General features: G+C 38.4%; 1 protein-coding gene across 1 annotated transcript in view; it reads right to left on the reverse strand.

Moving 5' to 3' along the window:
• Positions 1-5,039: 5,039 nt before the first annotated feature.
• The window catches only part of LOC109105973 (epithelial-stromal interaction protein 1-like), a 29,272-nt gene continuing 8,632 nt past the window's right edge, over positions 5,040-25,679 (reverse strand). Inside the window, exons 6-10 of the mRNA XM_042763074.1 lie at positions 23,202-23,289; positions 11,648-11,731; positions 11,143-11,216; positions 9,787-9,965; positions 5,040-6,613 (exon numbers count right to left, since the gene is read on the reverse strand). Of these exons, the coding sequence (XP_042619008.1) occupies positions 6,483-6,613; positions 9,787-9,965; positions 11,143-11,216; positions 11,648-11,731; positions 23,202-23,289 (556 nt within the window). The 3' untranslated portion in view covers positions 5,040-6,482. The remainder of the gene's footprint in view (positions 6,614-9,786; positions 9,966-11,142; positions 11,217-11,647; positions 11,732-23,201; positions 23,290-25,679) is intronic.

The raw sequence follows: 25,679 nt of genomic DNA on the forward strand, positions 1-25,679 counted from the left end.
ATATAATCAGGTCTTGCTTGGTACTGCCTAAAAACTGTTTATTTTAATGCTGTTTCCACATTTAAATACACAAAAGTTCACCCTGACAACAGCTGATAGTTGATTTTCATTTTCGACCAACCTAACAAACAAAACCATGATTAATCTCTAAACATCAGAATATGTTTCATTGGAAACTAAATCTGTTTATATACCACCAAAGTCTCCACCCAATTAATGTCTTTTTTTTTTTTTTTGCCGGTGTAGTGCACTTTAAACCAGATCAGAGCTATTTGATCTCCACATGAAAATTAAACATTTGACTTGCCAGTTTGACCCCTAGTGAGTGCTTGTGTGGGTGTGCCGAATGACACATAAAATAGTTCAATTTGTTTAGGTTTGACTGATTTTGGGCACCCATCTCCCTGAAACTAGTTGAAATCTTTCTAGGAAAAAAGTATCTTTTCATTTCAAGTTTATTAAACTTTTTGTTTGTATTACTGTATGTACTTTGAGATAAGGCTTGCAGACAGTATAGTTCATTTGTGTTGCACTGCTGATAGACATATATGGCCATTATTGTGCTATACTATATTATATTAATGGTGGCTGTTCAGTGGAAAAATATTGTTTTCTTTGTACAGTAGAGCTGGAGCATTTCGTTCTTTAGAGACTTTCTCTGGTAGAATACCACATTTGCTTGAAATCGGTTTTTACGCAATCGCTAGCAACACTGGACTCTGTATTGTGAAAGAGTCCTGACTGTCTGCTGGACAAAGGCCTCCGCTTGGCCCCTGAACTGATTACACTATAAATAAACTGGGATACTGTTGGGATTTTAGATGCATCATTGAGGATTTTACTGAGACAGAAGACCACAGCATGGTCAGGATTTTGTCCTGTGTAACTTCTAAATTAAGTCACTGAGTTTACTTAGTGGATTGTTTTCGGAAAAACCGTAGAGACCTCTGTTTTTGGGTTTAGGCTAGTATGTGTATTATTTTCATCTCGGCTACAACAGTCGTAGCAACCTACATGTTTTGGAACAGTATTTATTTATGATAATCTACACCCATTTTGTAATGTCACAACAGAGAGCAATATGTTTCAGAATGAAAGTGTTACAATACTGTTCAAATTCTGGGGTCTGTAATATTTTTATGAAAGAAATCAATACTTTTATCCAGCATTGTTATGTTAAATTGATCAAAAGTAACAGTAAATGCATTGATAGCTGAAGATTTGCTGTTCTTTTTAACTTTATATTCATCAGAAGAATAGAAAAATCCTGAAAAAAAGTATCATGGTTTCTACAGAAATATTAAGCAGCACATTGTTTTCTTTAATATTGCTAATAATGAGAAAGGTTTTTTTGTGTGTGTGTGTGTGTGTGTGACGCTGAAGATTGGATTAATGATGCTGAAAATTCAGCTTTGCATCACAGGAATAAATTAAATTTTAATATATGCTAAAATATGATTTTTTTATGTTTTTTTTTTTTATCAAATAAATGAAGTCCTGTTAAAAAAAGAGACTTAGTTAAAAAATCCCACAGACCTTGAATTATGTCCCTGTAGCACAAATGGTTCTGAAAGCCTTAGCAGGCACATTTATTACATAAAAGAAGAAAATGGTCCAGTTTGGGTGCAAAATTATTACACTGACCAAATTAGTATAGCAAAGAGAGTATCACAAAGCGGTATACATTTGTTAAAGCTGAATTGCTGTATTGAGTGGAGAAATGTCCTCAGCAAATTTATAATCATGTCTCATTCCTTTTGAATGAATGTCCCCTGACGTTCTTCCATGACCTGGATGTTATTTTCCCAAACAATACAAATATTCTCTAACACATCATCCACCAAAATCACAGCTGGCAACTGAAAGCACTACTCTTCTATTGTTGCTTCATATCCAGCTTTGTTGTGGCCTTTAATTAAGCGGCATGCAGTTTGTTCTGCCCCCAACGGAGTTGCCGCAGAACAGCGTGTTGGTGGTTTTCAGCATGGGGTGCTTCTTCGTGGGTGGGAGGAGTGAGTGTCGCCTCAAATCTACTGGCAGAGGAGGTCAGACAAGTTCAAGTGACATGCAGGCCTAGGGCAGAGGAAGTTCATCAGGGCATGGTGTAGCTCAAATCTTGTGTTACCCGTGAGAAGCCAGAGAGAGAGTCAGAGGAGGATGTTTTTTTCCAGAGTGGGCTGTCTGAACGCCAATCTGTGGATATTAGCAGAGAGTTTGTAAGCAGGCAGAGCCATTGCTTTTGCTATAGTCTTGGGTTTTGTGCCAGTGCCAGACCAGAGAAAGCAAATATTTTGCTAGTCTTGCAGCTGTGCAGGTTCCATGTAGAGTGACTTCATGTTGGAAAAGGGCCAAGCCTCAGCGGGGAAACGGTCAAGATAAAAAACACACCAGCAAAACATAATATTTGCCATAATTAGAGTGTTAAATCACATGGGCTGTGAGGACTTTGAGTGGCGTCAGTGCCCTAGTCTATACCCCTCTCTTAAGGTCCCGTCAGGACAGAAGTACATCATAGTGTAGTAAAGTGCACTCATCACTACTCAGTCTTTCCTCAAGCTGTTCAGCTAACATGGTGGTGACAGATTTCCAACCAGTACACCGTATTTTGGCTTCGCACCCTCACGACGGCTTAAACATGTGGGATATAATCTGTCATATCATCATTGTTGATGCTGTTTCCCTGAGTTTTCATCGTCAACTACTTTGTCAGTTTTATTGCTCAGAGGTTGCTCTTTCATAGCTCAGGAGACTTTGTGCAGTTCTAAGTCATATCTTATTTAAATGTGACATATTGTCTCTGAACGGTCTCCTAAACTACTTTTGCATGAGTAAAAAAAAACACAATGGAAATAACTGTTGACAAAGTGCAGTACAAGAGCATTCAGGTTGGGCACTTGTGAAACATTTTCCAGCAGGAAGTATATTTAGATGGATTACTCTTGAAGGGAAGAATATCTGAACCACAAACACTTAAATATACAATTTATGTCCTTTTAACAAATAACTAGACAAGACAAATTTCCACACAGCGTTAAACAGAACAGCAGGCTCTCTCTATAAAATATCAACCGTTACCATGATTTTATATAGTAAACCACTGATAACTAAAAAGTGAGAATTTCCTTCAAGTATCATGTTCTTCAGCAAAAGGCACATCATGTCAGGTTAAACCTGTCAATCCTGTTACCTTTTAACCTGTTATCATTTAAGGAGTCTTACCACGTCCCATGGACGACTTCTGGGGTTAAAATATATTAACCCACATACTTTCATCTTTCTTGCTTTCTCAATAAAAAGACCTTTGTTAAAAAAAGTGGTCTAAACCAAAAACACATTTCCAGTATACAACTTGTGTTTGAACAATACTTAGAAAAGACATTTCCACGGGGCATTTAGTGTTCCTCATACCATAATAACCCTGCATATAATGGTAAGTGAAACCATGAAACTGTCAACCCTGTTACCTTTCAGACTTTTTTAGGGAGTATTGCTGTTTCAGATTTATGACTTTTGGTGGGAAAAGAGCTAAACCACAAACAGTTGCTTATACAATTTATGTCCTTTCAACAAATAACTATTAGACGAGACAAATTTTCATACAGTGTTTAACTCAACAGGAAACAGTCTATATAAAATGTTAACCCTGTTACAAAGATTTAATTTATTAAACCACTGATAACTGAAAAGAAGATGAATTCCTCATATAGTTTCATGACCTTGATTACAATGTCAGTTTAGACCATGAAACTGTCAACCCTTTTACCTTAAAACTAGTTTAAGCTGTTTGTTTAGGGAGTGTTCCTGCTTCAGATAAATGATTTTTTAGGGGGAAAACAGTTCCATATATGATTCGTATTTCTATGATATATCTTTTCAGTATAATAGCAGGCTGTCTATCCGTGGTCATCTATGTAGTGCTTTGTATTACAAACGTATCTTCCATCAATAGAATAAAGTGAATCATCCTTTGGCATGATTTCCCAATGCATAGTTAACAGTTAGAGCAAATATTTCAAAGGCACCCAATTCCCAGTGGAGCTGTAACATACATAAATATTGTTGTGCTGGAGCTAGTTTATTTATTTGTTTGTGTCTGCGCGTGTGAGAGCGAACGAGGATTGTCGGCTCTGTTAGCCAGCAGCCAAGGCGTGCCTCAATAGCCTGTCTCGTGGAGCCCATTTTCCCCAGGAAGCACTGTGACTCAGTTGTGGTTGACTGTGGAGATCTCTACATGTTACAGCCCTGCGAGTGGCATGTTGTCCTAGTTCACTTTGAGGTCCTCTTCTGACCTGAAGTATCCTAATCTCCCCAGTCCAACAGATGAGATGGCTAATATTTCAGTCAGCGCACAAGCAAACGTTACACCCTGTATGTACGGTCTTGTTGGAAAACTGATGCGGCCCCTAGCGATAAAAGTCTATCTTTCGTAGACGCAAGAGCTTGTGCGATCTCGCCGGTTTTATTTTTCTATAGAGCAAAGCTGCATTTCATGACTCATTCAATCAGACAAGACCTTGGAATAATAAAAGCGTGAAAGGGCAACTCACATGAGTCTTCAACCGAAACCTCACAATGCTTGGAAAACGGTCAAAGGGAAAAACGAAAGGGGTAATTTCATAGAGAATCAATATATTTGTCTTTTCGACACCGATGGATAATGCACCCCAGATCTGCTGGGTGTATGCTGTGGTTTATTGCCGTCTGTAGATTTTATTATTTTTCCCCCAGAATTCTTGGGTGATATGGGTAATGCTGTGACCTAATTCAGATGGGGAACCACCCACAGGAAATCCCCCTGAATGCTGTTGAGGTAATCGGGGTCTCGAAGACCTACCAACAGTTCTGATTTGTGGGTCATCAGAGTTGTGCGATATGACGTTCCAGTGTGATCCCTCTTAGTTTCAGAAATGTTGCTTTATATTATATGTCAGAAAAAAAAAAAAAAAAAAGTTTCCTTTGAGTTTGGGTTACCTTGGGAACCGCTCTTTCCATGACCACCTCTCCACACCGCACACAGGAAAACACACTCGCAAAAAATATGCTCATCAAAAGACCGGGAAGCTGTCACAGGAAACAGCATGTTTAATGCAGCAAACACATTTACATAAGAAACTTTTCCTGTGTAGGAACATGATTGATCATGGTTCAACAAAAACACAAGGTAGCTACCGTATTGCAATTCACACAAAATCAACCAATTTTTTAAAAAGCAGGGTAGACCTTTCAAAAGGGATATAGAAGTTGATGTTTTGGCCACACTTGAACCTGAACTCCATGACTGAGTCAAAAACACCATCATTTACAACATGGGTGCCAATTTTACTTTGTGTTAGTGTAGGCAATTTTCTAAACATCAGCACAAATACAGGAACTTAATTTTCTATTTTTTTTTTCTCTTTCTCTTTCTTGATGTAGACACATTTGAATCTGTGCCCACTCTTCTTGCAACTGTATTGTAGAAAATATGTATATTTTGATGAAAACAAAATACATAGAAACTACAATTTTGTTGTGAAATGAAACTGTCATCCCTGTTACCTTTCTGATCCAATCCCAACATTAGTAAAATTCATATTCTTTTATTAATAAATCAATTCTAAAACATTAAAATTAAAGATAATAAACAAAAAGATGACACAAATAAAATTTATTAACAATTAAGCATATTATTTATATTATCTAACAGGATTTTTTTTTTCTGTCCAGCACAACACACCCATTTCATGAAATGTCTCTTCCATTACTTAAAATTTAAATCTGCTGAATAGAGTGCAACTGTGCCTGCCGATTTGTCCCACTCATTTTCCCCATACAAATTTTTAAAAAAGTTGAAATGCAAACTGATGGCTTTAACAAAAGCATATGCCACTGATTAACAACCTCGTAGCTCAAAGTAGGTCTGTCATTAACAGTTTATAAATTCTTGTTAAAATATAAAAATCAATTCCCTATGGAGAAAACGGATGGGATTTTTACTTCAGGAACCCAACTGTTGCACTCTATTTCACATACATAGAGGCAGCCTTTTTAAATACATGCAGATTTAGCAGAAACCTATACAAAACATTCAGGAAGCTAATGATCTGTATGATGGTTGGGTTTTTCACTGTCCATCTCATGATGGATGAGTTCAGAATTCCTCTAGTCCTGTACCTCATTATAAATTAGACTCTGGATTTTGTGAACACACATCATTTAGCCTTTGAATTGTACTCATGGGATCCATAAATGTTCCCACAGCAGACTCAAATCTTGGTTTATTGTTTTGATTTCTTTTCTCTGTGACTAAGTGTCAGTGCATTTCGTGTCAAAGCAAAAATAACTGCACAAACTAAAAAAGAAGTTTTTGTTTCAGTTCAAAGGACACTAGTTAGAGCTCACCACCTTCTTTAATTAAAGGGACAGTTCACCCAAAACTCTTTATTTGCTCACAAAACAACATTGGGATCAATCTATCACTCAGGAACAAAATGACAAAGTGTTTACACATCAAGCAGCTCATATGCTTGCTGGTAATTGCCATTGCACTGTTTGACGATCTCCTCCAGCATATCGCGCTCATAGTATGGAAACCTATTCTGGAGTTTGATCAGGGTCCACATATGGTCATGATCTACAAGAAAAACACAAACAAATAGTTAATGTAAACTAATATCTCCATAGCTGAATCACTCTACGTTAGCATTTCCATGCACAAAATGCGAGCGCGAGGCTGCCAAAAAATTATGAGCAACATGGTCACTTGTTCCTAGAGACTTCAGATGCTGAATCGCTCACACACATCCTTCTAATAATGTGCAGCTATGCAGCGCAAGATTGACCTCCCTGCTGGTTCATCTGGTTCATGGAGCAGGACAGACAGGGTGGGAGAACTCGGCTCCACCGCAGTGCTTCTGCCAGCCTGTTCCGCAAACAACGGCATCTTGATCCCACACAAACCACACCCTAATGGACAAAACTAGCACTATGGCAGACAGATGTCCCATACACACAGATCCCAGGAATGCCGGATAGATGGGAAGGCCAAGGTCATTGGACATAAAAGCCAACAGAAACTAAATTAAATTAGGCAAGTGGAGAAAGGAGCAGAATGCTCATGACAGTAATTGAAATTCAAGGTGTGCATTTTATTGGTAAGCTATATGTATTTCTAGGGCCTCGAACCAACAACCTTGACATTGCTAGTGCTATGCTTTAGGAGTTGAGCTACAGGAACATAATTGAAGGTGAAGTGGGTATTTTTTATCATAGTTTAATATGTAGCACCAAGTGTAAGTAATCCACAGGTAGGTTGATTTTTGGGTGGAGCTGTTCGGAAAATATAAGTCATTATTTTAGCGGTTACATTCAGTGATATTAGTGAGGCAGAAATTACTCACTTCACCTTTAAGAATGTACAATTTGAATTTACATTAGAGGCAGTGGTCAGTTTTGAGATTTTGGGATTTTGCTTTGATAACTTGAATTCCTACAGGCTAATAGAAAGAAAACATCCAAAATACACATTTGATCATTAATGATCAGACTTGATCCATTTACAACTGTGGATTCCAATTACAATACATATCTTTAAAGTTTTCTCCAAAAAAATAAATAACTAAAATAAAATTCTAGCCCGAAATCTCCACTTCAGTAGCACTTTCCATTTTTATTTCCAACTTATTCTGAAGGTTTTTGTAGAGGGGTTTGTTCAGATTTAATTTGCATGATATATATTTGACATTTAATGTCTAAAAACATGGTGAAAATGTATTTTTTTTCTGACTGTTGATAGTATTTTCTGATTTATGGAGTAATAAAAAGAGGTATCCAAAATTCCCTTTGTTAACACCTTTGGCTTTAATATGTCAACACAATGAAACAATGATTTTAAACAGGCTTTATCCATTATTCAAATTTCCGTTATGACAATATATGCAAATAATTGCATATCAAACTAACAGTGCATTTCACTTGTAACAGAAAACAATTGTCTTAATTTACTGTGATGTGAAGATATGGTGATATCTTTTTTATTTAAACCCCATTCACCTATAGTGTCTTGCGTTTAACATAGAAAGCATCTAATAACTCATCCTACAGCCTGTTAACTGTATTCATGGTGTTCATGTTCTGAAGCATCATAAGTCAGGGCAGGTCCATCACTACTGTGAGTAAGCCGAACCGCAGCCAGACGAGAGGTCATTCTGAGACTCTCTTGGTTCGGAGACAAACACATCTAATGTTTCTGGTAATCAGAGACAGAGGTGTGAGTTTGAGAATCGGAGGACCTGGCTGACCCCAAACCTCAGCTGAGGAGACAACCTTTGGTCCTTGCGGTGATTCAGATGTAAGTGATGCTGAACACACAAACATAATGTGTCATCAGGCATCTGATAAGATATGCAGACTGTTTCAACATGAATGGCAGATTAGTCCCACACCATTACACAGATGGGAAATCTGGCCGTAACAGCCACACCTCTTGGCAAAAAAAAGGTGAAGATCTCCACATATGCAGCTAGATTCAGGCTGAATCGGACCATAAGTCATTTGCAAATCCCAGAAAGGAGGCTAAAGCAATATGTGTGAATCATACAGTTCCGTGCCTGTTTGTCAGAACAGAATAAGCAATAGTTCATTCCCGGATAGGAAGTAAATTCAGTATAAGATTGTTTATTTTTTTAATTTTTGGTTTTAAAATACTCACTGTGATGTTGTTCTGAAGCGGTAATGCTATTATTTTTTTCATTGTAACACAGATGAAGAAGTTTTGAATCCTCATGCAGCTCTTTTTCATTTAACACTCAAAAGAGGACACTACAAAAGCACTATAATCTCTCTCAAATGAAATCATATGGTTTTGTGAGAACCAATGACGTTTTTATGATGCTATTGAAGTCCAACTTGTACCATAATACACTGTTAGGAAAAAAATTGCAAAAAGGGGATACAACAGCTTGTCACTGGGGCATTACCACTGAAGGGGTAACTTTGTATATTATTTACCTCTAAAATATGCATGTTAGTACCTTACAGTATTAATACATACCATACCTTTAATGGTGCTTTCACTGATGCTAAAGGACATTAGTCTTTTTTAGAGTGTGACAGACATCCTGTGTGAATGCTGTCTTTTATTATGATTCTCCCTTTGTGTTCTGGAGAAAAAATAATAGCACACAGGTTTACAGCGACATGAGGGCAAGTAAATACTGACTGATTTTCATTTCTGGATGGACTATTTCTTTAACCCAAACTACAGCAGGGCAAGTCTGAAGACAGAATGGCACATTTCCAACTTATGACAATGCAGCCATACTGGATCTCGATGAGCTAACCGATGTTTTTGCAGCAGTTGCTTCATACATACAATTGATGAATCTGTTGTCAGACAGGCATGCAAATAATTCAAGCTTTTCTCAGGCTAAATGAGTTTACTTTACAGCAGGCAATTTGGACCTCAAAACAATCTAGAGTAAAAAAACATCAACCATGCAGCTAGCCGCTAATGAATTCATCACTTATTGACTCATTGACATTAACCTCTCATGCAGGCAGTTTGTATATTACTGTGGGATCTAAAAGCATCACGTGTCTGGAGTGCCGGGACATTTTGATTTACACAATGTGCTGTGCCGTCCAGCACCGGGGGTATGAGATCTGTTTAATATCGCACACAATCGGCGGCTTTGAGACTTGAGAAGTCGACGCAATGGAGACGTTTCCAGCGGTGCTGTGAAATAAAACAGACCTAAACACACACAGTGCCATGGGGGATTCATATAAATCTTGTTTAAGACTCACCATCCTCCTCTGCACTGTCTGTGTGGACCTGTGATGGGTTGGGTACTGTGGATAGGGCTGAATCCTGTGGTTTGTCATCATCCAGACAGACATTACTGCTTTCAGTGGTTTGGTTCACAGGTTTAGGCACCCTACTTGAACTACTCGCCTCTAGACGGTCTAGGAAGGCCATGTTCAACCTGAAGAGAGCAATACATGATCAGAACGGTTCACAACTTGTTCAGAGCAATGAAGTACACCTACTTGATTAGTACAGAGATGTCTGAGACCACGTTGAAATTCCAAATCTTTCTAATTTAGAACTGTACAACACATTTAAGAATTCTGACACGTTTAAAATAAAGAACTGTTTTGCACTGTTTCTAGGGTTCTAACCTTGTGAAAAAGAAATGTTTAAATATATTGAATGTGCACTTGAAGTGTGCTTAACATCTTAAAGTATATTAAAAAAATAAATTTGACCTCATTGTGTTTTAATAATCTTTTGTAATGCTTTAAAGTACACTTATTTTGATATGTTGAGTAACATATTAAACACATGTAAAGTAATAATAAATTTGGTGTGTGTTATTAAATATGTTACATTTAAAGACAACATTCTAAATGTAAATCATTACATTACAAATACATTTTTATAAATACATGACACAAGGTTAACAGAAATTACACTGTAGTATATTTAGTTAATTTCTTGTCAGTACATTCAGCAGTACACTTTAACCATATTTCAAATAGAATTATGAAATTATATATAAACATGTGGTCAAAAGCTCTTAAACAGTTAGCCAATTAAACTATAATACTTTTTCATGCAAATAACAATTAATTACACAAGTATATTTTTTTATTAAAGTAATCTATTTTCTGCAATAAGTATTTTTTCAATAAAGTGTCATTCTTTTTCACAAGGGTATATACAAGTTCGAAATGTGTTACGAAACCTGTACTTTCTGATTCCCATCCACTTCCATTGTAAAGCTCAGACATTCTACTAAACATCTCCTTTGGTGTTTCATTTTTTGGTATCATTTTAACACACAATGCTCTCAATGAATCATCTCAAATCATGCCGGAGAACCTGATTATCAGGTTTTACACAAACTTGTGGAGTTCACACAGTCATTGTGGAGTCATAAAGCAACCAAAATACTAAGGGATTCCGAAATGCATGCTGTTTTTCCAATTGAACTTTTATTCAAATTGCAATGTTGACAATATAATTTGTAATGAAAAAAAAAATGGCATCAAATTAGAAAAATGCATAAAATAAGCATTTTTACTAGTGGTCACAGACTCCTTTATTAATTCTGACAGTCATGGCTTTTTTAGTGGTCTGTCATGATTAGGCGCCCATACCGCCGATGGTCAGCTCCAGTCCGTCTCTTCCTGTCCTCCTCCTGTTGTTTTTGTTGTTCCTCCAAAATTTCTGCCTGGAAATATTAAGTTAATGAAAATTTCATCTCCAACATAAATGTTTCCTCTACTTATGTAAAGGCATTCAAGGTCTGTAGCTATAATAATTTAATTGCACTTTTGCGTGAATAAACAACAATATCGACATGATAGGTCAGGCTGACCTTTTGTCTTCGATGCATATCAGTAAATTAAGTTCATGTTTGACCGACATAGAGGCATTCAAAGCCACAGAAATACCACTATACAGCCAGCTGGAAAACACCTACGGTACTCCATCCATGACTACTTTCTATAACTGAGAACATGCTAATCAATAGCATATGCTAGGCAGAGTTAGTTCTTTTTCTTGGCAAAGCCCTGACATTTAGCTGTGGTGTTCCTGCGAAGCAAAAGTGGAGGTGATGTTTGTAAGTTCAGTCCATCTGTTTCACTTCCTGTTCTTTACCTTTCTCCTCTGCTCCTCTTTCTTCTTAAGCAGGTCAGCATTCTCCTCTTCTCTTCTGGCTTCCCTGTGCTCATGACATTTAGCCTGTCAAGAAATATGGGCACATAATGAAATCTAGTAATGTGCAATGGTTTTTTTTTTTTTTTTTTTTTTTTTTTGACTATGCTGGGTTTCCTGAATGGCCTGAATTATACATGATTAAACATGTTTCTTAAGGTGTGGACACATTTGCCATTGCAAAATTTTGTGTGCGAAATCCAGTTCTGTCACACAATTGGGTGTTGCACATGAAAGCAAAAAACTTCCACAAGTTTCACTCCTTTTCAAGTTGGTCATATTAATTTGCCAGATTGAGTAACAAAAACCTGCTTGGTTTGGAAGTGACTTCTGTGTAAGTGGTGCTTCTTATTAGAGTCGTGCAACGGGTCGGGGTCCCTGCGGGTATCCGCGGGTACCCGCATAAAAATGTCTAGAAAGGGTGGATTGTGACATTCCTAAAATTCATTGGCGGGGATGCGGGCGGATAAATGAAACAGTCGAGCGATAGATAAGGACAGCAGTTTGTAAGTGTTTTGCCTCGTTTTGTCATTAGACTACTGCGTGATCGTCGTTGCTAGGAAAACTTTGCTATAATTAGTGTGTGTCTTACCCTGGTAAATACGTGTGAAGTGGCGTTTGGTTTTGCATTTGCCTATCGCGGGACTGGACAGTTTTGGTCTGCTAAATAGGGGAGGCGTGACCATAGCCAGTAAGCACTACTTAAAGAGCTGTTTTGTAAGTGCTTGTCAGAAGAAACAGTCGAGCGACAGATAAGGACAGCAGTTTGTAAGTGTTTTGCCTCATTTTGTCATTAGACTACTGCGTGATCGTCGTTGCTAGAAAAACTTTGCTTTAATTAGTGTGTGTCTTACCCTGGTAAATACGTGTGAAGTGGCGTTTGGTTTTGCGTTTGCCTATCGCGGGACTGGACAGTTTCGGTCTGCTGAATAGGGGAGGCGTGACCAGCTGACTTCAATCACAGATAATCAGGCAAATATATAATTGGTAAGTGTCACCGCGGCAGCGGTCGCGGCAGCCCTCGTGTGAAGACCGACGAGTGTAAAGACCATCGACTCTACCTGCGCGACTCCACCGAGCAAGGACACCGACAGGGCACTTGAGTATTGCTTTTCTCCCCTTCATTTATTGTACAGCTTGTCCTCAAATACTTATTTTGGTCACTTGTAGTCACTATGTGCTTTCAGATCTCTACTATTACTACGAACACTCGGAGAGCACGCTATGTACGTCGAAGGAAGGCCTGCCCGACAAGTCTAAGGCCTGTCCCTCTGACCTCTACTACTACGCTCTCTATTCCAGTTGGTCTCTGGAACTGCCAGTCTGCTGTTAACAAAGCAGACTATTTCTTCTATTGCTACTCATTCCGGTCTCAACCTCATGGCACTGACTGAGACTTGGATCAAACCTGAAGACACTGCCACTTCCGCAGCCCTCTCCACTCATTTCACTTGTTCCTACACCCCTTGTACGACTGGGAGGGGTGGAGGTACTGGTCTCCTTATATCAAAAGATTGGAAATTTAATCTTCAACCACCACCTACAGGTAACGGTTCATTTGAATCACATGCTGTTACTGTAAACCACCCTGTTAAAGTCCACTTTGTGGTCATTTATCGTCCCCCAGGTCAATTGGGAAACTTCTTGGAGGAGTTGGACGTGCTGGCTATCAAACTATCCTGAAGATGGTACTCCTCTGGTACTGCTTGGTGACTTCAACATCCACCTAGATAAACCCCAGGCTGCTGACTTCAACACTCTGCTCGCCTCATTTGATCTCAAGCGAGTGTCTACTACAGTGACTCACAAATCAGGCAACCAACTGGACCTTTCCTACACGCGCTGTTGCTCAGTGGACAACTCTTTAGTTGCTCCACTGCACACCTCTGACCACTTCCTCATTACTCCTAACCTAGCACTTACTCCTGAAGCGGCACACGCTCCAGCGCAGGTCACCTTTCGACGGAACCTACTCTCAATCTCTCCATCTCGCCTATCCTCTGTGGTTTCATCCTCACTTCCTTCACTCTCACAGTTTTCAGCTCTGGACTCGAACAGTGCTACGGACACTTTTTGCTCCACTCTAACCTCTTGCTTGGACAACTTTTGCCCACTGCCGTCTAGACCAGCCAGCTCCACCCCATCTGCCCCCTGGCTGTCCGATGTTCTCTGTGAACATCGCTCTAAACTCAGGGCTGCAGAGAGGAAATGGCATAAATCAAGAAACTCTACCGACCTCAGTGTGTATCAGTCTCTCCTCTCTTCCTTCTCTGCAAACGTCTTCACTGCTAAAACATCGTACTACCACGACAAAATTGACAACTGTTGTGATGCTTGGACACTCTTCAAAACCTTCTCTTCTCTTCTTAATCCGCCTCCTCCTCCTCCTTCATTGACTCTTACAGCTGACGACTTTGCAGTTTTCTTCACAAATAAGACAAGAACCATCAGCGACCAATTCTCGGCACCGCAGACTGAGGATAACTTCACAACGACTAATGCACACTCTCTCTCTTCCTTCTCTCCACTCTCAGAGACGGACGTTTCCAAACTTATCCTGTCCAGTCATCCTACTACTTGCCCACTTGATCCAATCCCCACTCACCTCCTTCAAGCGATTTCTTCTTCAGTTATACCTTCACTTACTCACATTATCAACTCCTCTCTAAACTCTGGAACATTTCCCTCAGCATTTAAGCAGGATCTGGTAAGCCCACTGCTGAAGAAACCATCTCTAAATCCAGCACTTCTAGACAAACTACAGACCGGTATCCCTTCTTCCATTCATTGCAAAGACACTTGAACGAGCTGTGTTCAACCAGCTCTCTATGTTTTCTTGTACAGAACAACCTCCTGGACAGCAACCAATCTGGCTTCAAAAGTGGCCACTCAACTGAGACTGCCCTGCTCTCGGTTACTGAAGCCCTGCGACTGGCAAGAGCAGCTTCAAAATCCTCAGTACTCATTTTGCAGGACCTGTCTGCTGCTTTTGACACCGTTAATCACCAGATTCTCCTATACACCCTCCGAAAGATGGCCATCTCTGGAACTGCACTCCAGTGGCTTAACTCCTACCTTTCTGATAGATCCTTCATGGTGTCTTGGAGGGGTGAAGTTTCTAAGTCACAACAACTTGCTACTGGGGTTCCTCAAGGCTCAGTACTTGGACCACTTCTCTTCTCCATATACATGACGTCATAAGGATCTGTCATTCAGAAGCATGGCTTTTCCTATCACTGCTACGCTGATGACACTCAACTCTACTTCTCATTCCAACCAGATGACCCGACGGTAGTTGCTCGCATTTCAGTCTGTCTGAGTGACATTTCTAGCTGGATGAATGACCATCACCTTCAGCTTAACCTTACTAAGTCTGAACTGCTGGTGGTTCCAGCTAACCCATCGTTTCAACACAACTTCTCTGTACAGCTGGGTTCGTCAACCATAACTCCTTCCAGGACAGCCAGAAACCTAGGAGTTGTGATGGATAATCAGTTAAGCTTCACCGACCATATTGCTACAACGACCCAGTCCTGCAGATTTACCTTATACAACATTAGGAAGATTAGACCATTCCAGTCAGAGCAAGCCACCCAACTTCTTGTCCAAGCTCTTGTTCTCTCCAGATTGGACTATTGTAATGCTTTCCTGGCGGGCCTTCCTGCATGTACTATCAAGCCTCTACAGCTGATCCAGAATGAAGCAGCATGGGTTGTCTTCAATGAGCCAAAAACAGCTCACGTTACTCCTCTCCTCATCAGGTTACACTGGCTACCTGTAGCCGCTCGCATTAAATTCAAGGTACTGATGCTTGCCTACAGGACGACCACTGGCACAGCGCCAATATACCTAAGCTCATTAGTTCAATCTTATGCGCCCTCCAGAAGTTTGCGCTCTGCAAGTGAACGACGCCTTGTGGTGCCATCCCAAAGAGGTTCAAAATCACTCTCATGGACTTTTTCCTGGACTGCGCCCAGCTGGTGGAATGACCTCCCGATCTCAATTCGAACAGCTGAGTCTTTACTCATTTTCAAAAAACATCTAAAGACTCATCTTTTTCGCCTGCACTTAACCAACTAATACTAGTAGGCCTACTTACCTTTTCTTTTTCTTTTCTATCATATTCATTTAAAAAAAAAAAAAAAAAAAAAAACCCTGGCTACTTGTTCTGTACTAGACCAACTGAGACTTGTAATAGCACTTGTATACCGTTGTTGTTCTCTTGTTGATCAGATTGTTTCTACTGTTCTCATTTGTAAGTCGCTTTGGATAAAAGCATCTGCTAAATGTAAATGTAAATGTAAATAATTAACTCCTTGCGGGCGGGTAGTAGCGCGGATGAAAAATATGTGCAATATTTGTATGTCTAAATTACCATTACACATACGCAACACCGATATGACATTTGACCCATCACGTCACCACCACTGCGACAGTGCGACTTTTGTTGATGCTTCTTGTAACCTAGTAAGGCTATTGTTTGTGAGCGACAGGCTCAGGTTGTATTTTTTCTTTTTTTTTTTTTTTTTCATTAATAGGTCTATTTGCGTATAGTTATCAGGTTCCATAGCCTATTTAGGTGCAGATGGTAGGCTACTAGAATGGCGTAAAACAAAGCGCACTTTAGCCTGTTTCATTAGCTCATTCATGACGCTGTTGTGATGTTGAGAGAAGTGTGAGGTAAAAAATAAAGCTCTTTAATTGGAATGATTTTAGCCTGTGTGATTTATCGCGGGCACGGATCAGGGAACGGGCCAAATATTAACGGGTCTGGCCGGGTGCGGATTTAATTTTGATATTATCATGGGTGACGGGTCGGATCTGGTGCTGAACTTTGCCGGTACGGGCGGGGGCGGGTCTCCAAAAATGGACCCGTGCAGGGCTCTGCTTCATAAATCTCTACACTATTTCAAAGAGACAGTGGACCTTTTTTGCTCACGAAATTTCACTGCAATTTCACTAATGTGGCCTCACCTTTATTCGCCATTCACAAACGATGCATTTTTGTATTCAAAAACATAAGAGAATAGAAGGCTTGCATCTCAAGGTGCATTTTTAAAACTTTAGCCATTTTGAACTTGATACTCTGCATTAAAAATGCAATTCTCATGGTGCAAGACACTTTTAAATACCTTGAAGCATGGCCAAATATGCTCATTTGCATGTGTGTGGAATGATTCCAGTCTGATCACTGGTGATCTACTACACATAAAAATGTCTCTAATCTGACTGGTTGGCTTTACAAACCTTTTAAGAGCAAGGATACAGGGGAGTCCAGGGGAAAATATTAAGAAGGTACTGAATTTAAAACAAAGAGTGGTAAACTTGAAGAAGAACCAATCAATGGATTTGCCAAAATTTGCAAGGTTAAAGACATCAGAGGCAGTTATAAGCAAGTAAACTACAGTAGCTATCAACATCCAGAACTTTAAGATTTATATTTATATTTTATATTATATTTATACAACAACTTAATACTATCAGGGATGTGGTTATTTCATATTAGTACGAATTTCCTTTTTTATGACATAAAGTTTGACCTATGTGAATTGTTTAAATCTGAGGGGAAAAACACTGCATTTTCAAATACATTGAAAATACATGTATTTCATGAATCGGTGCACCAAATTCTACGAAAAAACAGCAAACCGACACCCACTGATAATTAGACAATAATTGGCTGCTTAGCATGCCACTGTTACACGTTCAGTTACACGTGAGCAGCTCACGATCTGCTGTTTTCAGTGTCTCATGCTCAGTGCTGCTCTACATACAGGTTCAGTGAGTTGTCAACAAAAAAGAAGCTTTAAAGTCTCCCCGCAGCGTTCCACCAAAATAAAAGTTTGATGGTTTATTATCATTAATAATAATAATAATAATAATAATAATAATAATAATAATAACACATTTATTTATTTTACAGTATAATAGTATTATTGCAATAATAATATATTTATTCTCTGATTTGTTTAATTTTTTTAAAAATAGGGTGTACAGTAGTGCTTTAAAGATGAAATTTCTCTTACAGGGTTTACCTGTCTAACAACTAAACAGAGCACACCAATTAAGTCATTGTGAACCATCCCTAGACAAATCCACACTGGATCCCAGCCTTTGTCCATATAGTACAACCTCTGAGGGTGAGCCTATCATATATTCTAGCACAAAACTGAGTGTCAGCTGTGATGTTTCTCTAAGATTCTCATGGCCCTGTTCAGAAAGACAGCAGGCAGGGGCTGCTCTGTTTGAAATGGCCAGAGAGTAAGGGGAATAGGTGGGACGACCTGGGCCTGGCATCCTGGGAAGCCAATACAAAGGATCTTTTGCACAAACAGAGGATATGGAGGAGATTAATCTGTCTTGTGGAAGCATCACTGAAAGCATAACAATTCTCAGTGGCCACAAAACCACATCAAGAACCCGTCTTTCCACAAACACTTTGATCGGTGGGCTTACGACATTTAGGTTGGAGCGTTTCATTACTTGGCCTGGAGGTTGTCCAGCCACTTAAGTCAATACAGCAAAAGAAAGCACAGTCGAAGGGCCTCTGCTCCCGGTAAGCCAAGAGAGCCAGTGCCTGTTCAAAACGCTGTTGCATGTGTTGTGTAGCATGGCCCTACAGTCCTAATACACTATCTGTCTATTAGAGGGATTTTCCCCCTTAGTCATCCAGAGGGAAGTCCTCAAAAGTCTCAAACAGGGAACAATTGCAGACCAGTTTTGAAAGCCGCACAACAAAACATTCTTTGCTTGACACAAGACAATTCCGATTTTTAACAGTGCTGTCAGATGCCACTTTTAGTGGTTTGTACAACAAACGAGGCAGCCCTCAAACCTCCCCACCAGTCATGTTCAGAAATTAACCAGGGCTCTGGGCAAATTTCCACTAAATGTGTCAAAAAACCCTGCAGCAAACTCCTCTTATTGACCTGTTACCTAACATTTTATTTATTTCATTACGTGAAATTCTAGGCCTCTGTCAGTGATGTCTTTAGAAACTGTAGTCACTTTTGTCACTACAAAACAATAAATGTGTTGTAATATATGACATTGCTTGACATTTGAATAATGAATATGCTTGCCATGACAAACAGTATATTTATACCTGTACCAGATCTAGACAGGTGGAGCTGGGGAGGAAGCAGGAAAATGATATCTCAAAGTCATTGTATGCTAATAGGCTGGCATGCTGCAGATGATGTATATATGCAATATGAATTAACCCTCAGGGGTCAACTAACGCGGATACAAGTTTTGTGGCATCTTCTCCTGATAACACCGAAAATAACTTAAATTACTTAATAACTTAAGTTGTGATTGTACAGATAAGAGCAATACATCAGTCGAATCTGTAAAGGGTCTACTTTTATTTGTATCCACACATAATAACAACAAAACTTTGTGCATTTATAAAATAAAGAAAACAAACAGGGTGCGCGGTCTGCAGTGATCTTCATTTAGAAACACATCATTAAAATGAACTGTAACTCAGCAAATACTCAACACAGAGACATGAGAGATATATCTATAGAAAGTTTGACATCTACTTTTAAACTAAGCAAGTCTTATCGAAAACAAATATTATGTGATAAAGTAATCCATATGAAACCAACGCGATGTCCAGTCTTTCACGTCTCCCTTCAATATATCTAATGCGACCATGCCCACGTGCTACGCGCACTATTGATATTACAATCATCCACGTGAAGCTTGCGGGGGGTAACCGCCCACATCAAAGCAAACAAAGCAGCGAGTGTATTAAATTTTACTTTTCGCTTCGCGCTGAGAGGAATAAGACAGAATTCCCCTCAGAAAAGACTCGCTGTGACAAATAATACAAAATTCACCTCAAGAAGCTTTGGATTACCTTTGGATTACTGATGCAGCGGATTGATCCAGCAGAGATCATAAACATGAGTATTTTTTTTTATTAACCTACTTGTATTAGTTTTCACATAACTTGTACACGTTACTAGTTAGACTTTTTCCAAACTATAATTCCTGACTAAATGTATAATCAAGTGAAACATTATAAAGTTTCATTCACAGCATCTAAATATAATATATATAATGTTACTAGCCTAATGTCAGTAAGAATGATTAGACAAAACTTTACTGTGCTAGTCTATTCTCTGTTCACAAATATAGCCAAATATGTTTATAACTATATATATTGTATAGGCCTACATACAAAGCATGGTTGTGTTTATGAATGTAACTAAGCTTCTGTTCATGAATATCTGCTCTGGTGTAAATATTTTGAATGTGTTATACACTGAATGTGTTATCCTCTGGGGTGTATATGTATCAAGTAAGCTGTAAATATCACTGATAATATGTGTGCTATGTGGTAATTGTGTTATTTTTTCTATAAATTAACACTAGTATTATATATATATATATATTTCAACATGACACAATACCAGTCAAAAGCTTTTGAACAGTAAGATTGTTCATGTTTAGTAAAGAATTCAACTTCTGCTCACCAAGCCTGCATTTATTTGATCCAAAATACATAAAGTTGCATTTGCAGGGTATATACAGGAATCATGGAGTTAAATTTAATACCTTTTAAGATTTTTTTAAGACTCTTTCCATACATTTTAAGACCTCATCACCACTCCAAGTTTAACTTACATTTACTATATATTGATTGTAAGATAGCACAACTAAACAGACCTACTTTGCAATAACTCCTTATCAATACAACATAATTCAGAAGGGTGGGAACGAAGCCCAAGATAATTAACTGAGTGACTAACCAATGCAACCCAAGAAACAAGACTTAGACCAATAAACAGAACAGCTGACAAAACTTATTGAGGAGGGAAAATGAAGCTCTCCGTGCTAACAGGACAATGAGTTCACACAGTATATTCAAAAGATGTATTTGTAACATCAACTCTTATAACTCTCTGCAAACCATAGCTGTTTTGTGGAGCTCTTCTCATGACAAACATCTGAGTTATCAGACAGTTTACCTGTGATTATGGAGTGCTTGATTTGATAGTGTCATTACTGCACCTAATCAAGTGTGAATAATCATGGAAGGTAAAATAATGATCACAACTATTACATCATTTTAATTGTGCATCCCAAGCCCATGCCAGTACCAAAAAAAACAAAAAAAAAACAATCAATCAATCACACCTAGAAGTTATGGTAAGGCACACAAAACCTCCAAAGTAGTGCAATTACCATGTCCCAAATATAAAAATCTCATTTTCTTCCCTAAAATACATATTTTACACTCACTGTTATGCACATTTATCATTAACACAGCTCAAATGCTTCCTACTAGTGTGGCCCAAAACATTTAGCACAGTTTTATTACAGGTAGAATGCAAAATGTTTCAGTGCAAGCATTTCAACCAAATGTAATGTATGCAATATTTCAAACCTTTAACCCACTGGGGAAAATCAACCGATGGCAACAGTTTAAAAGCAGCTCAATTTTGTGGAAAAAACAGCAACAACCACCCTGCCTCCAACACGAGCTGCGGAAGTCAGATTGACTGATCAAATGTATCAATAATATTGACTGATATTAGAATGATTTCTGAAGGATCGTGTGACTAAAAACTCAGCTTTGAAAGTCAGCTTTGATTGTTCCTAATAAACTGTGCACTTGTGAGTGAATCTCAAGTTATTTTGTGGGATAATTAAATATATTCTAAAACTACAAACCTAAAAATATAAACATTTATTTTGTCCTCACATTCTTTATTGTAACTCTTCCCTTTCAGTCACACGCCTGGCTGAATGGCACATTATGCAGCTCATTATGCGGGCCTTTGTCTTCTCAGGTGTGAATCACACAAATATTCACGGTCAATCACACCTACTCACATATGCCCTTTCAAAACAAAAAGTGTCTTAGAAAATTTAAATCAATTTATTGTTTTCTGTGAGTGAGTAAACAAGATGATTTTCACATCATTTTGAAGCAAAAATTCTAGGCTACAAGGTCCATGTTTGACAGTCTTGTGAACAAATGTTCTGTGTGTGTTTCATGACCTTATTTCAGTGACTTCAAAATTGTAGTTTTTCTCTAAACACGCATAAATGTTGTTTTCTCAAAAATACAATTGTGTACATACATGCTATTTACACATTATTATTGTAGCCCAGTTTGTACTGAATACAGTGTTTTCAGACTTTAGCCATGTATATGTTGATAAGCAATTGAAAAAAAGCACAAAGGTCAGGGCATGTCAACACTTCCCCAGGCCACCAAAACCCCCTTAGACTCCAGAGGGTTAATGATATACTAAGGAAGCCTTAGTACTTGACCAAAAGTAACAGTAAATATAGTTATGTTACAAAAGATTCCTTTTGCAAATAAATGCTGTTCTTTTGAACTTTTAATTAAAAGAATCCTAAAAAAACTTGCTTTGTTTCCTCAAAATATTCAGCAGCAGTTTTCAACACTGTTTTCAACTTTGATAATAGTAAGAAATGTTTCTTAAGCAGCAAATCAGCATATTAGAATGATTTCTGAAGGATCATGTGACACTGAAGTCTGGAGTAATGATGCTGAAAATTCAGCTTTGCACCACAGAAATATATCACATGTTAAAATATAATAACATGCAAAACTGTTATTTTAACTATTTCACAATATTACTAAAAGCAGCCTTGGTGAGGATATGAGACTTCTTTCAAAAGCATTCAAAATCTTGTTATGATGTCCTGAATGTTTTTCAATTATTTTGCTAATTTGCTTTTGATTGGAGTTCATATAATAGCGCCATGACATTCTGCTGCCTGCAGCATAGTTGAGATCTTCATACTTTTAATGATTCTTCCAGCAGTTTGTTTTAGAACAGGTCTGCCAAAAAAAATACAGGCACAGCATGATCTATATCTCACTGTTTGGTGACCACAGGAGCATTCTGAAGCATATCTAACCTGCTTAAAATTCTAGTGAAATCATGTGGCTTAGCTGTAATTAGCGCCTCTAAATGCATCCTGTCAGCCTGCTTATGTACAGGTTCAGACTCTGGCTCCTTTCCAGGTACTTTCACTCAAACCATACAGGTTATTCCACCCCAGTCTCTCTTTTTTGTTGCATTCTCACAGACCCCTTTCTGCCTTTTGTGAGGCGGTTTCGCTGTGAACTCTGGGAAGTCCCCTGAACTCTGCTTGCCTCACCATTCAGAAGCAACACTTGCGTCTGTGTGCTGGCTGACCATAAAAACGGAAGTCTGCATGTTTACAACTGAGGAAGCTCTATGATAAACTCAGTCAGCGATCTCCGGTGTGAGGCTAATGAGGATATAATTGGATTGCTGGACTCATTGCTGTAGTCCAACATGCCATGTCAATGAAAGCTCCCGAGTGAGGACTGTTTGCTTTGAAAACATGTATCAAAGACAGATCAATTGGTGTGAATTATTCCAGTGCCTTGGGCTGTAACATCAGTGCCACAGCTATGCACAAGAGGCTTGAACTCAGGCCTATGGAGCACGGAGTGCATTTTTGGCCTCTGTCTTACCCAAGATGATGCTGGTATGGAATTGCCTGCTGCCATAGAAACGGTTGTGCTGGACCTCTCAATTCTTTGAAGAAACTCCTCTCTTTTCCTGCAGGAGGAAGGGACATAATTGTGATTACAGGGATAGTTCATCCAAAAAAAGAAAAGTCTGTCATCATTTACTCATCCTTATGTTGTTCCAAACCCATATGATTTTCTTTGTCCCAAAAAAAAAAAAAAAAAAAACCTTCCAGCGAACTGTGTGTAAGTCATCTGAGGAAAAGACTGAAATTTAAGTTGCTTTTTATTGAATATCTTGGCTACTCTCAAATCTCATTCATGTGTTAAAACAATGAAATGAATAAAAAAAATTATTTTATACAGGCATCAGTATCAGTATGTTATACTGACCTTTATTCATAGATTCAGTTAACAAATATTTAAAATATCTTATATTTAAAATAATGCTGTTTCCATGTTTTCCACATTAATTAGAATATTCAGTGTGAACATACACTCACTGGCCACTTTATTAGGTACACCTTACTAGTACCGGGTTGGACCCCCTTTTGCCTTCAGAACTGCCTTAATTCTTCGTTGCATAAATTCAACAAGGTGTTGGAAATATTCCTCAGAGATTTTGGTCCATATTGAGATGATAGCATCACGCAGTTGCTGCAGATTTGTCGGCTGCACATCCATGATGCGAATCTCCCGTTCCACCACATACCAAAGCTGCTCTACTGGATTGAGATCTGGTGACTGTGGAGCCCATTTGAGTAAAGTGAACTCATTGTGATGTTCAAGAAACCAGTCCGAGATGATTTGAGCTTTGTGACATGGTGCATTATCCTGCTGGAAGTATTCATCAGAAGATGGGTACACTGTAGTCGTAAAGGGATGGACATGCCAGCAACAATACTCAGGTAGTCTGTGGCGTTTAAACGATGCTCAATTGGTACTAACAGCACCAAAGACCGCCAAGAAAAATATCCCCCACACCATTACACCACCACCAGCAGCCTGAACCATTTAGACAAGGCAGGATGGATCCATGCTTTCATGTTCTTTACGCCAAGGCAACGTCTCTACCATCTGAATGTTGCAGCAGAAATCAAGACTCATCAGACCAGGCAACGTTTTTCCAATCTTCTATTGTCCAATCTTGGTGAGCCTGTGCGAACTGTAGCCTCCGCATCCATTACCTAACAGAAACGACCCCCTCCCTGTTCTTCTGCTGCCTTCAGCCTGTAGCCCATCTGCTTCAGGGTTGACGTGTTGTTCATTCAGAAATGATATTCTGCATATCTTGGTTGTAACGAGTGGTTTTTTGAGTTACTGTTGCCTTTCTATCCTCTCTAACCAGTCTGCCCATCCTCCTCTGACCTCTGACATAAACAAGGCATTATGGTCCACACAACTGCTGCTCACTGGATATTTTCAGACCATTCTCTGTAAACCCTAGAGATGGTTGTGCGTGAAAATCCCAGTAGATCAGCAGTTTTTGAAATACTCAGACCAGCCCGTCTGGGACCACAACCATTCCACGTTCAAAGTCACTTAAATCCCTTTTCTTCCCCATTCTGATGCTCGGTTTGAACTTCAGGAAGTCATCTTCACCACTTCTAGATGCATAAATGCATTGAGTTGCTGCCATGTGATTGGCTGATTAGCAATTTGTGTTACCAAGCACTGGAATAGGTGTACCTAATAAAGTGGCCAGTGAGTGTATATTTCTTATATAAAATTGTAATGTTATGTGTAATTAATCATGATTATTTACAGAAAGTTGTGTGATTAGTTTTTTTTTAGTAATATATATGTATTTTATAGATAATAGAATGGTAATTGAATAATATATATATATATATATATATATATATATATATATATATATATATATATATATATATATATATTATGACTATGTTTAATAACATCTTTTATAATGTGAATAAACAGCTCTAGAACTCAAATATGGCTCTTCTGTGATTTGTAACCAATCACAATTTCCTAAAATGAATATGCACATATTTAAATTTGTATGATTTGGATTTAAAAAGGTAACAATTTTAATGAATAAAAACTTAGTGGTTGTTTAACTTTAGAAAACTTAGAATGTAATGCAGAATTTTTTATTGAATACAGTTATGATGCTTTTATGATTATTTATGTATGTATTTATTTATTTACTTACTTTTTGCCAAATTGGAACTTAATCTCTAGTCACCATTTGCTTCACTGTATTATAAAGAACAGCGTGAGAATCAAATTTATTTTTTGAATGTTACTGTGGTGGAAGAAATAAAGCTATATGGGTTTGTGATGATACAATGGTAAATGATGACAGAAGTTTCCCAGCAGCATCTTGTAGGATTCCTTGCAATTGTTTTGAATAATTTCTTCACAGGCTCTAAACAAAAGGCATAGTTTTCAACTTGGGCCAAGGATAAACCGGTGTATTCAGGTTTATTGTTTTTGGATAATGGCCAGTAGTGC

This window comes from Cyprinus carpio, chromosome A9, assembly GCF_018340385.1.
Source record: "Cyprinus carpio isolate SPL01 chromosome A9, ASM1834038v1, whole genome shotgun sequence".
NCBI lineage: Eukaryota > Metazoa > Chordata > Actinopteri > Cypriniformes > Cyprinidae > Cyprinus > Cyprinus carpio.